Here is a 12,826-nt window from a genome sequence, read left to right on the forward strand (position 1 = left end):
GCTAGGGGCGGGTCCGGTCGGGGAGCTGAGGCAATGAAGAACCGCATAGTCCCTCCGGTGCCCCAGGGTGCCCACTGGCATTTTCCGGGTGACGTCACGGCCTTCACTCTGATGTCACGTTGAGCATATGACGTCCTACGCAGCCCATAAGCCCAGGCGCCAGAGCCTTCTGACCGAAACCTCGAGGTTTCTCGGGGTGGAGCCACTTGTGCGCGTCCCAGGGCTGTGGGAAGGGGTCTGAAGGTGGTGCACCGCACAACTAATCTCGGGACCCCTCCCCTTTCCTTATGCTGCTCTCCTTGCTCCCCCTTCCAGTCCGCGGGGGCCGGGGGAGGGGCGGGAACGCCTCCGGGGGTCCGGCCCCGCCCCCGCCCCGCCCCTAGCCCGCAGGGCCAGGAAGCGCCGAAGGAACCGCCTGGGGCCATGGACGGTGCCGTGATGGAAGGGCCGCTCTTTTTGCAAAGTCAGCGTTTCGGTACCAAGGTAGTCGGGGGCAGGGGTTGCGGAACCCCATCAGACTTAGGAGTGGACTGTAGAGCCCAGAGGGAGGAGGGGGAGGCAGCGAGTTGGAGCGCGGGCCAGGAGCTGGAGAGCCCTATGACGTTCCCGCGAAGTTGATTTCACACTCGGGAGAAGGTCCTCGGGGTATGCCCTCTCAGGTTCTGGGGAGACCGAGCTGCATCTTTATCGGGAAACTTCGCCCCCTGTCGGGAAGCTGCAGACCCGAAGTCGGCCCGAGTTGGTCTCTCCTTTCCCGTCGGGGCCCGGACCGCTCCCTCCCCAGCGTCTCTCTCTCTTTCCAGAGATGGAGGAAGACCTGGGCGGTACTCTATCCTGCCAGTCCCCACGGCGTAGCGCGGCTCGAGTTCTTCGACCACAAGGGGTCGAGCTCTGGAGGCGGCCGAGGGGGCTCGCGCCGCCTGGACTGCAAGGTGATTCGTCTGGCGGAGTGTGTGAGCGTGGTCCCGGTGTCAGTGGAGAGCCCCCCTGAGCCTGGCGCCGCAGCCTTCCGCCTGGACACCGCGCAGCGCTCCCACCTGTTGGCGGCGGACGCGCCGTCCAGCGCTGCGTGGGTGCAAACACTGTGCAGAAATGCCTTTCCGGTGAGTGGGCCCGGGCTGCCCTAGAGGGGCTGGGGCGAAATGCACTGGGCCCTAGAGGCGACGCGGGGTTGGGCGGTTACAGCAGCAGAGCGCCTAGGCTGGCTCGGTCTCTGGGAACGGCGGTGAGGGAATTGCAGGGTCCACGATACTCTCTGTTCTTACCCCAGAAAGGCAGCTGGGCTCTGGCGCCTGCGGAGAACCCACCCAAGCTTTCTGCCCTGGAGATGCTGGAGAACTCGCTGTATAGCCCCACCTGGGAAGGTAGATGCCTGAGATGCCTGGGCAGGGATGGGGTGGAAAGGAAGGGTGTCCTTGGGAAGGGAGTGATAAAGAAAGGTCAGGGACCCATGGGGAAGTTGGAAGCTTCTGAAGCTGGTTTCCAAGTGACTGGACAACCTGTCCCCACCTCCCCAGCGTCCTAACCCACTAGTCCGGCCAATCTAATTGTGTATTCCTTCCAGGATCCCAGTTCTGGGTGACAGTGCAGAGGACCGAAGCCGCTGAGCGTTGTGGCCTGCAGGGCTCCTATGTGCTGAGGGTGGAGGCCGAGAGGCTGACTCTCCTGACCATGGGGACTCAGAGTCAGATACTGGAGCCGCTCCTGTTCTGGCCTTACACTCTACTGCGGCGCTATGGCCGGGACAAGGTGCGGGGGCTGTCAGGGAGCACCGACTTTCTGGGTTGGCTGTGCGGTGGGTGGGTGGGGCAGGACTGGAAGGCAGGAAGCTCTGTCCTCTGGATACTGGTTCCTTGATTAGCCCATGACCCCACCTCCCTCCCCAGTTAGTTTTTTTTTTTTTTTTTTTTGTAGATGGTCTATACTAGGGCAGGCCCTGTGACTCATCTCCTTTCGTGGCTCCTAGTAACGTGTTTTTCTCCACATCTTCAGGTCATGTTCTCTTTTGAGGCTGGTCGCCGCTGCCCTTCGGGCCCTGGAACCTTCACCTTCCAGACCGCACAGGGGAATGACATCTTTCAGGCTGTTGAGACTGCTATTCACCGGCAGAAGGTCCAGGGAAAGGACGGGCAAGGGCAGGATAGTCTCAAAGCTGATTCCCATGAAGGAGAAGTGGCAGAGGGGAAGTTGGCATCCCTGCCTGGCCCTCAGGAGCTCCTGGGCAGCCCTCCCACCGTGTATGCTGAACCCTTAGACTCCTTGCGCATTCCTCCAGGCCCTTCCCTGGATTCCCTATACTCAGATCCCCTGGACAGCACTCCTGCTCAGGCAGGGGAGGGAGTACCGTTCAAGAAATCTCTTTATTGCGACTTGTACGAGCACGTGCAGCAGCAGTTGCTGAAGGCCAAACTGATGGACCCCAAAGAGGACCCCATCTATGATGAACCCGAGGGCCTGGCCCCGGCTGCACCCCGGGGCCTTTATGATCTGCCTCAGGAGCCCAAGGATGCATGGTGGTGCCAGGCTCGGATGAAGGAGGAGGGCTATGAGCTCCCCTACAACCCTGCCACTGATGACTACGCTGTGCCACCGCCCCGGAGCACAAAGCCCCTCCCCGCTCCCAAGCCCCGGGGCTTGGCCTTCGCTGAACCTGGAGCTGCAGGTGGTGGTGGCAGCAAAGGCCACAGCTCAGACACTGTCCTGTACAGCCAGGTCCAGAAGAGCAGAGCCTCAGGGAGCTGGGACTGTGAGCTGTCTAGAACAGGGGCTGACAGGACGGGGGTCAAGTCAGAGGGCTCCACATGACAGGTGGGGTAAGGCTGGGGTTGCTGATAGGACCCACCATAGGAAGGTGGCACTGGGGATCAAAGAAACCTATTAGAATCTGCAGGGACCAGAAGGCTGGAGGGTCCTGTGTAAGCCAGCCAGGGGACTGGAGGGATCAGGGGAGTCAAGGGGAGGATGATCAATCTCAAGAAGTCCTGGAAGTGGGACAGTTGGCAGGGGTGAGGGATGGGACCTGGGAGAGACCAGCACCCCCAAGTTATCCTCCCCAAAGGAATGGACAGCTGCTGGACTAGGTCTGTGAAAAGGGGTGCTTGGTCTGAGTTGGTGCAGTTAGAGGGGCCTGCATGGAGGCTCTAGGGTGATGCTGGACTGGGCCCGGATCCTCACCCCTGCATTGTTCTTTGCCAGAGACCTAGATTTTAAGAAGTTTATTCTCATTAAAGTCAGCTTGGGTTTAAGAGGTCTCTGTGTGTGAATAGTCACAGAGGGGTATGCTGGGTGGGTGTGGAGGGGGTCAGAATGTACCAGGGGCCAAAGAAGGAAGAAGGTGAGTTAACTGAGCAGTGTTGTTAGCTCTCCTAGCAATGAGAGCCTGGGTTGTCCAGTCAGGCCCACTTGGCTAGAGCCTGTTTCTGGGACGCCGGGCGAGTTGTATAACATCTCTAACCCTCGATTTCTCTCAATGCCCCTCTGTAAAATGGGAAATCCAACAACAGACTCTACTTCACAGCATTGTTTGTGTGGAAGGAGTTAAGTTTCTCAAGTACTTAGTGCAGTCTAAAGCACAGATTAAGCATTTTATAAACAGTGGTTATTCCATGGTTGAGGAGGGTCAGCAGAAAGGTGGACAGGCATGGGGAGAGGAGAATAGGAAGGGAATAGCTCTTTTTCACACCATCTTTCCCTCCTGTTCTCAGCTATATGACACCACCTGCCCCAACATACAAAAATACACACACATGCGCTCATATACATATGCACACATGCACACACACTTTACCTGTAAGTACTCAAGCACCAACCATTTTTCTCGTTGAAGGTTAAAGGGAACTGCTATGTGGTGGGTGTAGTGGGAAGAGCACAGGCTTCAGAATGAGGCTTAAATTTCAATTGTACTTATTTTTCATGAGCTCTGAAAACCTTGTCCTTGCCTCCTGAGCTCCAGTTTCCTCAAGTTGACCTGACCTCATCTACTTGCTCACAGGGAACTAGAAGGAGAAATTCAGGGTTGGGAATGCTCCTAACAATGGTGGAGACTTACTGGGTATTTAATCTTCATCTGCGTTAAAGGTATCAAATGATCCAAAAGAAAATGAACTCTTGCTTGGAGAAGGAAAAAGTTCAGGTGTGTCTCTTCTGGGCCTGAGTGGTAGGGCGGGGGCGGTGGCAGCACTGAAGACAGAGGAGGGGAAGGCTCTGTTTCCCAGTCACCTGAAGCTCACTGAGGCTCAAGTGGACAGAAAGCAAGTCTGACCACAGAAAGCCATTCACTGTATGAGCCTTCGTATGGCTGTGGTTGAGCAGGGCACGGGGGCTCTGGTGCTGGGGACTCAGGGTCCCTAGGAATACTCCTCCTCATTCTCCTCCCCCACTTCCTCCTTAGAAGGCCAGAAGAAGGCCTCTGAGGAAGACTTGCTGGCTGCTGGCATCTGGGGGGCTCTTCCAGGGGTTGGAGTCATAGGCAGGGGGGCCACTGTGGCTCGAACTCGGTTTGTCTGTAACTGCCCAGCCTGCAAAGAAAGCAAGCAGACTTCTCTGAAGCCCAGACCACAGTTCCTGATCTCCTATCCTGTTCCCTGTTGGGCCTCATGTCCTGATTCCTTCCCATGCTCCATGAGTGACAGCCTCAAGCTCCAGGGCAGTTGAGTCCCCTGGGCTCCTCTCCACAGTGCCCATCTCCTGGCTGAGGGCCCCTCCTCTGTTAGCTTGCCTACCAGCAAACTCACGGTGGGTTCTGCTCCCATCTCTAGACTGACTATAGTTTGGAAAGCTCTTTCTCTTGTAACTTCAGCTAAGGTAAAGGAGGAGTTTCTAAAGTCTCTGTTACTGAGAAACTAGGAAAAGATAATTAGGGGCAAAGGGAAATATTATAGAATATGAATTTCAGAAAAACAACTCCACCCTCAATTCCTTTTCTCTCTTTAACCTTCATTGCTAAAGCCCTGAATCTAGTTAACTAACCTTGGTCAGCCTCCGTTTCCTCATCTGTAAAACAAGCATTAATACTTACCTTGCAGGGACGCTGTGAGGATTAAATGAGAAAGACACATGTGAAAGCACTTGTCACAAAACCTGGTAAATGGCCGGTATTCAGTAAATGTTAATTTCCTTCCCTTTGGGCATTTCTTTTTCCACCTTCCATTTAGCCTTTTCTCTAAACAGAAGCTGTGGTTTCAGTGCTGTCAGTTTGCTTAGTGGGACAATGGTCTGTTAAATGACTAATGAGTTATCATAAGTGCTACAGTTAAGATACCTAAACATTACCATATGTAAACACCCAGGGCCAGGCAGAAAAGCATCAGGCAGGGGTTCTAATTTCCTTTGTCTAGGGTAAAGCGCTGTTTTTTTTCTTCTCTGGTTGGCTTGGTTCTCCCTTCCCCCAGGGAAGATCCAGGGAGGGGGGCTATTCCCTTGGTTGCAGGGAGTGGGGAGTTGGGGACAGGGTAGGAGGACTCTCTGGGATTCTGGGCATTGTGGGGAGGAAGGGTAGTAGGGAGGGAGCTGTACCTTTCTCAGGGCCTGGCTCTCCCAGCTTGGGTGGAGCCGGCCCTGAGGCTTGATGAAGGTGCTGCTCAGGTGTGAGTACAGATGGCTCCAAGCCTGCAAGGGGTTGTAAGAGGGCTCTAGTTCCAGGCTGTCCAGCAAGCTCTGAGGAAGAGAGAAGAGCAGCCTTACCCAGGGAACTTGAAGTCACAGAACACAAGATGTCAGGCAGAGACCTTGGAGTGTGAGAAGCTGGAGGATGAGTGAAGACCCAGTGCTTCACTGAAGACCGAAATAGATGTGGGTCCCATTGGGTGTCCTCGCTCCCAGATCTGAGTGCTTGTGATGATGTACAGTTCCTGCAAGAGTGCAACCTTGAATAGTTAGGGACAGGATGTCCTCTGGTCCCAAGAAGTGTGTCATGGGATCCTGAGAGGGGTTGGAGTGCTGTGAGGGTTACAAGGGAGCCAGTGAGCATGGCTGTAAGCGAGGCAGTGTCCGAGGCCTGGGGGTGCTCCCAGTCTGCCTGGTGAGTACACTGAGTTCTCTGCCTGGCTTGCTAGGTGAGCACAGCCTGAGGACACACAAGCGCAGCATTCCTGAGCAGTCAGGTTTTCCGGCCACAACATCCTGTGCCAGGAACCACTGGCCCTGAAGTGAGACGCTAAGCGAGCCACGGACACTCGTGCCCACCTCTCTCTGTATGCCCATGGCCGCCAAGGCAAGAACACAATCCCAGGCTCTGTCCTCTCTGCACATAAGCCAGCAATCCAGCAGTGATGTGGTTCCAGTTCTCCCTGCCCAGAGCCCCTCCTTCTGCCCTCAACCCAGGGAGGCTGGCAGAGGAAATCCAGAATCCAGGTCCAAGGAAGAGAGGAGGAGGAGGGGCAGGACCGAGAGAAGGGGGAGAAAATAGCCAGCAGCGCAGTTCCCTCTGATGCCTGGGTGTCTCATTTTGAAGCCCTTCCTATCCTGGGGTCCTGCATTGGCTATCTTTTCCTCAACAAAAATAGATGCTCACAAACAGGTACACCACCTCTGCACACACACAATGCAGAGAAAGACCGGTAGGAACACAACATCACACAGACACACATTACATTACTGACATTCTGCCACCTTCTTGGCAAAACCACTTCTCCCTCTGCACCCCAGTCCTTTCCTCCACAGGCTCGCTCCTCTCCCTCATCCCTTTCTCCGACCCCCAACTCTTCTCTCCCTCTGTCTGTCCCATGAGATCTGAGCTCCACTTGCCTCCACAATCTTAAGGCTGTCATCAGGTGGGTCCTCAGGCAGCAGCGGGAAGGGACTGGGCAGCATCAGTTCCCGTGTGGCCACTGCCTTCACCAGCAGAGTGGGGGAGCGTGATGGCACAATCACATAGAAGGTGCTGGCAGGCTGCCTCAGGCTGTGTCCTCTGCTCAGGGGCTCCCCTTTGGCCAACAGCAGCCATTCTCTTTTCTGAAACAAGGACATATGTAAATGCTGGTTCACCTTCAGTCTTTGGCACGTTTTAAAGATCAGTCCCCCATCGAGACTCTCCCAAGTTCCTCTGGAGGTGTCCAGAGGCCCAAACCATTTTACTCTGGCCTGAGAGAGAGAGGGACTTCCTGGCTGAGTTGCTAGTGCCCCAAGGTACTGCTCTTCCTCTCAGCTTGGAGTTGTACACAGAAGGGTTAACGATGCAGAGACAAGTTAAGAGATGCCCTTTAACCTGAAATAGGTGTTCTCTCCAGAGATGGCTAACATATTACTCAATGGCAAATGCAGAATTTTAAGAATTGTAATTCTTTTTTTTTAAAAAAGATTTTATTTAAAAGGACTTATTTGATAGATCACAAGTAGGCAGAGCAGCAGACAGAGAGAGAGGGGGAAGCAGCCTCCCAGCTGAGCAGAGAAGCCGATGCGGGCCTCAATCCCAGGACACTGAGATCATGACCTGAGTTTGAGCGGAAGGCAGAGGCTCAACCCACTGGGCCACCCAGGCAGGCGTCCCAGGTGTGCTCATTTAAATCAGGCATGGGAATAAGGCAATTTGCTGTGGTAGTGCTTTAAGGGAAACCACTAAACTCCATGAAATGTGGAGTCAGGATTGTTACAATCATCTGTAAATTGTGCCCTCTTGCTGGAGGTGATCATCACTTACACCTGGCACAAACATAACAGCCTCCCTGCTACAGAAGATGAAAGAAAGCACAGTAGCTCTACCCCACTCTTAACTTACACAAAAAGTTGGAAAAAATAATATGAGAGGAAAGGCAGACGGAGGAAAAAAGATCTTAGGGGATAAAGGAACGTTAGTGTCTTGTGGAAGACAAGTGGAAAGTGACACAGAGAAGCACACTAAAAGCCTTGCTGTAGCCTTAATGCTATACCCCAGGGGCAATGTGCTGGGTGGAGGTGGTGTGGAAGGTTCTGGACACTTGAAAGCAGTGTCGTCATTTTGTGCAGCACAGAACTCTGAGGAGGTCTGGTAGGCTGGGCAGATGGTAGGTACCTTCAGAAGTGTATCCTTCCTTAACATTTTGCTTATATTTGGTAATGTGCTGTCTTCTTGAAGAACAGATCCAAAACGAGATGGGAAGTCTACTTGTTCCTTCTCAAATCCATTCAATTGTAAACAGATGATGTAGAAATCATGGTTTGTTTATGTGTGTGTTGGGGTGGGTGGGGGGATTTGCCCCTGTTCTGAGGACATGGCCTCAAGTAACTTCTTTAAGCCTGGAAGGGATGTTCTCTGGAAGGGATAAGTAGCAAGTGGCAGGTCACTCCATTTCAACTGGCTCAAGTAACTTCTTTTTTTAAAAATTATTTTATTAACATATAATGTATTATTTGTCCCAGGGGTACAGGTCTGTGAATCATTAGGCTTACACATTTTCAACTGGTTCAAATAACTTCTGATGTGGACCAGGCTTGGATTATTACAGTTATTCAATATTCTATTTTTATGCTGGTTTATCCACAGTTTGCAAATTAGTTTATCTATTAAGAATGCATTGATTCTTTTTATTTTTTATGTCTTATGACTTTATATCTTTTTTTATGTTTTATGACTGTTTATGTCCCAAGCACTAGGCATGAGTATATAGAAATTTATTAGATGTGTTCCTTGCCCCTTGAGATCTTATAATATAGTAAAGGAAAAGTTTGTAACTTAATGTTAGTCCTGTATTTAGGATGACCAACTGTTTTGATTTGCCTATTTCTAGTACTGAAAGTCCTACATCCCAGGAAACCCCCCAGTCATGGGCAAACAGGGGTGGTCAGTCACCCTTCTAAGACTTCACAGAGCACAGAATATCTTGGCACAGTGGCAAGTCCCTTGGGGGCTAAAAATATGGGAATAGGCATTTTTTGGGTCCTTTCCTTAAAAAAAGCAATGTGACATTACTTACACCTTAGTGTTATGGAATAAATTCATGACTGCTATATTGTGGGGTTACTAAGAAACTTTGTTTCACACAAAAAAATTATGATCCCTAGAATTTGAGCATACAGGCTTTGAGACAATAGCTAAGTTTCTATTAGAGAAATAGTATGCAGAATTGAAAGAAGACTCTCAAAAGTAATCAGAAGAAAATCAGAAGACTGGCAAGAGATCAAGTTGAAAGGATTTTACAGAATGCTAAAGAATGTCTGGGCTGATTCTCATTTACAGAGAGGTTAGCAGAAGGCTCTGGAAGTAAGAGAGGCAAATGCACTTGTTAGAGTTTGATAAAGATATTAATTATCTGCAATTCCTAGGAGCATTTGGGGAAAGGGAGAGATGGGGAAGTTGAACTTTAAGGCCCTTATTTTGGACTCTGAATTTCTAACCCCTTCTTGGATAGCATAATGGCACTAGAGATCTGAAGTACATGATCGAAGCTTGAATACGTTACCCAGGTCACGGGTTGACTTGTAGGTACAGGTAGTTGTACCTGTGATGGAAATGGTTTGTTGCCAGAGCAGGTATGCGAGGCTGAGAAAAGACATAGGGATGTCCCAGAGGACTAGCTTTTGGGGTCCTCAATGTGAACAATGCTTAATGATGGTAGATGACAGGATATGCTTTTGTTAATCTATTTTTAAAAGATTTTATTTGTAAATAATCTCTACACCTAACATAGGGCTTGAACTCAAAACCCTGAGATCAAGAGTCACATGCTGTACTGACTGAGCCAGGCAGGTGCCCCTTTGCTAATTCTAAAATAAGGAGAATGATTAGATGCTGAATTGACCAGAAAGCAGGTAAAAATGTGTCTGTATTTGTTGTGTTTGCTACAGAAGGTGCTAGGGAGCTTAGATTTTATTTTATTTTTATTTTTAAAAGATTTTATTTTTATTTATATGACAGACAGAGATCACAAGTAGGCAGAGAGGCAGGCAGAGAGAGAGAGAGGGAGAGGGAAACAGGCTTCCTGGCTGAGCAGAGAGCCCAGTGTGGGGCTCAATCCCAGGTCCCTGGGATTATGACCTGAGCCGAAGGCAGAGACCCTAACCCACTGAGCCACCCAGGCGCCCTGGGAGCTTAGATTTTAGAAGGTGGGGACTGATTCTGTTTAGAACAGGTATGCACAGGGGTAGAGTTGATGGGCATACCATGCTCCAAGCTCATTCTCCCCCATCTCTGCCTTAACTTCTGATTTCTAAAGCTGTGAAAGAAGGTGTGGTAACCACTGTTGGTTGACTGGCCACTACTTTCCTGCCCCTCTCCCTTCTCTCTGCACATTTTTCAGTCTTTCAGTGATTGGTCTGGGGTGACATGTGACCTAGATTTAAATAATGAGACATAAGCAGAAGTTGCCGTGTGAGACTTCTGGAAAAGCTTTGTAATATGCTGGCAGGCTTTTTGCCTCTTGGCTGTACTCCTTTTTCCTAGGACAGGACTTGATCTTAAGGCACAATAGCCACATGAGGATCAGGCATAGGATGAAGCACATTTGCTATGGACGCTACAGTAGAAAAATGCAAAGATCCTGGGTCTTTGATGGTATCAGTCTAAGAATTGTCTGTCTCCATACTTCTTGTTATATCAGAAAAATAAATATTTAAAATTACTCAAGTTAGAGTTGGATTGGCTTTCTGTTAGTTGCAGCCAAAGGAATCCCTTACAGATAGCAAAGGAAAAGAAGAGGATATAGCTAATGGGGAGACAGCAGTAGAAAGGACAAGTTTAATGGCACCAGTATAGGCCTTACCAGGATGGATGGGAATTTATTATAGCAGGTAAAATCTTTAATCTCACCAAACTGACATTTCCTTGGTCTGCCATCAATATGATGTCCTGGGACCAAATTCAGCAATTAGTTTTTGGGAAGTCAAAAGTTATACATGGATTTTTGACTGCATGAGAGGATGGTACCCCTAACCCCCTATGTTGTTCAGGGACCAACTTTATATTTCACAACCACAGGGGACTTATCCCAGGAATGCAAGGTTGGTTTAATACCCAAAAATTAAAGAAGTAATACACCATGTTTCTACAATAAAGGACAAAGATTACATAATCATCTCAATAGATGCAGAAAAAGTATTTGATAAAATCCAAACACTTTCATGAACAAATTAGAAGCAAAGTGGAATTTAACTTGACAAAGGGCTCTATAAAAATCCCATAGCTAACATCACAAGTAGTGATGAAAGACCAGATGATTTGCTCCTGAGGTCAGGAACAAGACAAAAATGTCTGCTTTTGCTACTTCTATTCAACATGTACTGGAGGTGTACTAAAGACAAGAGGCCTCTTTACCACATTTTCTGGACCATTAGGACTCTAGGATTCTGAGTATGAGCCAGAGAGAGGCACTCATAAAAATATTGAGTACGTCCGGGCGCCTGGGTGGCTCAGTGGGTTAAAGCCTCTGTCTTCAGCTCAGGTCATGATTCCAGGGTCCTGGGATCCAGACCCACATCGGGCTCTCTGCTCAGCGGGGAGCCTGCTTCCTCCTCTCTCTCTCTGCCTGCCTCTCTGCCTACTTGTGATCTCTGTCAAATAAAAAAATAAAATCTTAAAAAAAAACTTTAAAAAATATTGAGTATGTCAACATCCTAGTTCTTGGGGATTAATATTTTTCTAAAATTGGGTTAGAAAAAAATACAATAATATGACAATTTTCATATCAGAATACCTTTTATTACTGCTGTGAAGGTCAAGATAGATGTGAGAACCAGGTACATGGGTGGATAAAGGACAAAAAAGATGAACGGGGGCAGGCTGTGATGGGGAAAGAAATAGCTTTCTAGTGAAGATATTTAAGCAGAATCTGGAAAAAATGGATAGATATTTGTCAGGGAAAGGCATACTGGCATACTGTTCCCTAAGAACATGAAAAAAAAGTATGGAGGTATAGGGAAGTTTGGCATATTTGGGGGACATTTAGCGATTTATTAGTGTGCACGGAGTAAAGGGTGGAAGGGGCATGGTAAAAATTGAAGCAAGAGAAGCAGACAAGGCTGAGTCACAAAAAGCTCATGGTCCCATGCTAGCCTGCTGTCTATTCTAGTGTCTGTTTGTTTCCCATGCAGCTCAACACTCTAACTTCATTCTAATTTTTTTTAATGGCTTCTGACCTGCTATCACCCCACTCTCAGCTTGGATTTTTATACTTGACTCTTCGCCTAATGTAACCAAGGACTTTCCATTTCCCCACCCATTTACAGCCCAACCAGGTCATTGCCTATGTAGTTAGACTCCTGCTGGACACATCCTGGCTTGAACTCTGTCACTTCTGTGGCCAATTAGGACAGACATGGCCTGTAAAGCTCTGGAATGTTTCTCCAGAGACTCTGACATTTTAAGTAGGAAACTGAAAGACCTAGGTGGTATTTTCATTTCTTTTTCTAGTTCATACAGACATGACTTTGTAAGAGAAATGAGGATGTGGAAAGTGAGTCATTAGCTGCATAACTGGGACTATACAGTAGGATTTGGTAATTGAAATTATGTTTTCCTGGTGGTGGATAGATTCATCTCATAAATACTTAGGAAAGTTAATTATATATATTATTCTCTACCACATTCCATAAAGCAGTTATGCCAGTTTAGAAAAATGCAACAATCCAAAGAAGATAAAATACACAAGGGACTGGGCAAAAGAAAAATAAGCGTAGGGCAAAAAAAGAGCCAAGATTAGGTAAGCTCAGAGAAATGCAAACCACCCACTTTTGCTAAAAGGGAGCTCCACAGCTTTTCCTGATAAAAGTGTTTGGGAAGTTATCTTATGGGTCCTTACTGAGTAGTAAATGTACTCCAGAGTACTCCTGCAATCAATACAATGAATGTCATGTGCCTATAGAGTGGTTATAAGTTTGGGTCCTAGAGTCAATATATTATTTCTGGATTCCATCCTGG

At 48.9% G+C, this 12,826-nt stretch overlaps 2 protein-coding genes across 5 annotated transcripts in view; one reads left to right on the top strand and one right to left on the bottom strand.

The window, feature by feature from the left end:
- Positions 1 to 314: 314 nt before the first annotated feature.
- DOK1 (docking protein 1) lies at positions 315 to 3,245 on the top strand. Of its 2 annotated transcripts, XM_032352567.1 has the most exons (5): positions 315 to 483; positions 804 to 1,103; positions 1,271 to 1,364; positions 1,565 to 1,749; positions 1,993 to 3,245. In XM_032352567.1, exons 1-5 carry the CDS (start codon positions 424 to 426, stop codon positions 2,803 to 2,805), a joined length of 1,452 nt encoding a protein of 483 aa, XP_032208458.1. In that variant the 5' UTR covers positions 315 to 423; the 3' UTR covers positions 2,806 to 3,245. The 2 variants fall into 2 exon arrangements, with proteins under 2 accessions (XP_032208458.1, XP_032208457.1); XM_032352566.1 differs by lacking the exon at positions 315 to 483 and having other exon boundaries at positions 490 to 1,103.
- Positions 3,246 to 3,321: 76 nt separating this feature from the next.
- Positions 3,322 to 12,826, bottom strand: part of M1AP (meiosis 1 associated protein) — a 79,172-nt gene continuing 69,667 nt past the window's right edge. For 2 of the 3 annotated variants that reach the window (XM_032352562.1, XM_032352563.1), the window contains 2 exons: positions 6,745 to 6,951; positions 4,405 to 5,655 (listed from right to left, as the gene is read on the bottom strand). In XM_032352562.1, the coding sequence (XP_032208453.1) occupies positions 5,218 to 5,655; positions 6,745 to 6,951 (645 nt within the window). In that variant the 3' untranslated portion in view covers positions 4,405 to 5,217. Of the gene's footprint in view, positions 5,656 to 6,744; positions 6,952 to 12,826 lie in introns of all 3 variants that reach the window. The other variant, XM_032352565.1, reaches the window with a different exon arrangement.

The sequence above is a fragment of the Mustela erminea genome, chromosome 7 (assembly GCF_009829155.1).
Source record: "Mustela erminea isolate mMusErm1 chromosome 7, mMusErm1.Pri, whole genome shotgun sequence".
In the NCBI taxonomy this organism is placed as follows: Eukaryota; Metazoa; Chordata; class Mammalia; order Carnivora; family Mustelidae; genus Mustela; species Mustela erminea.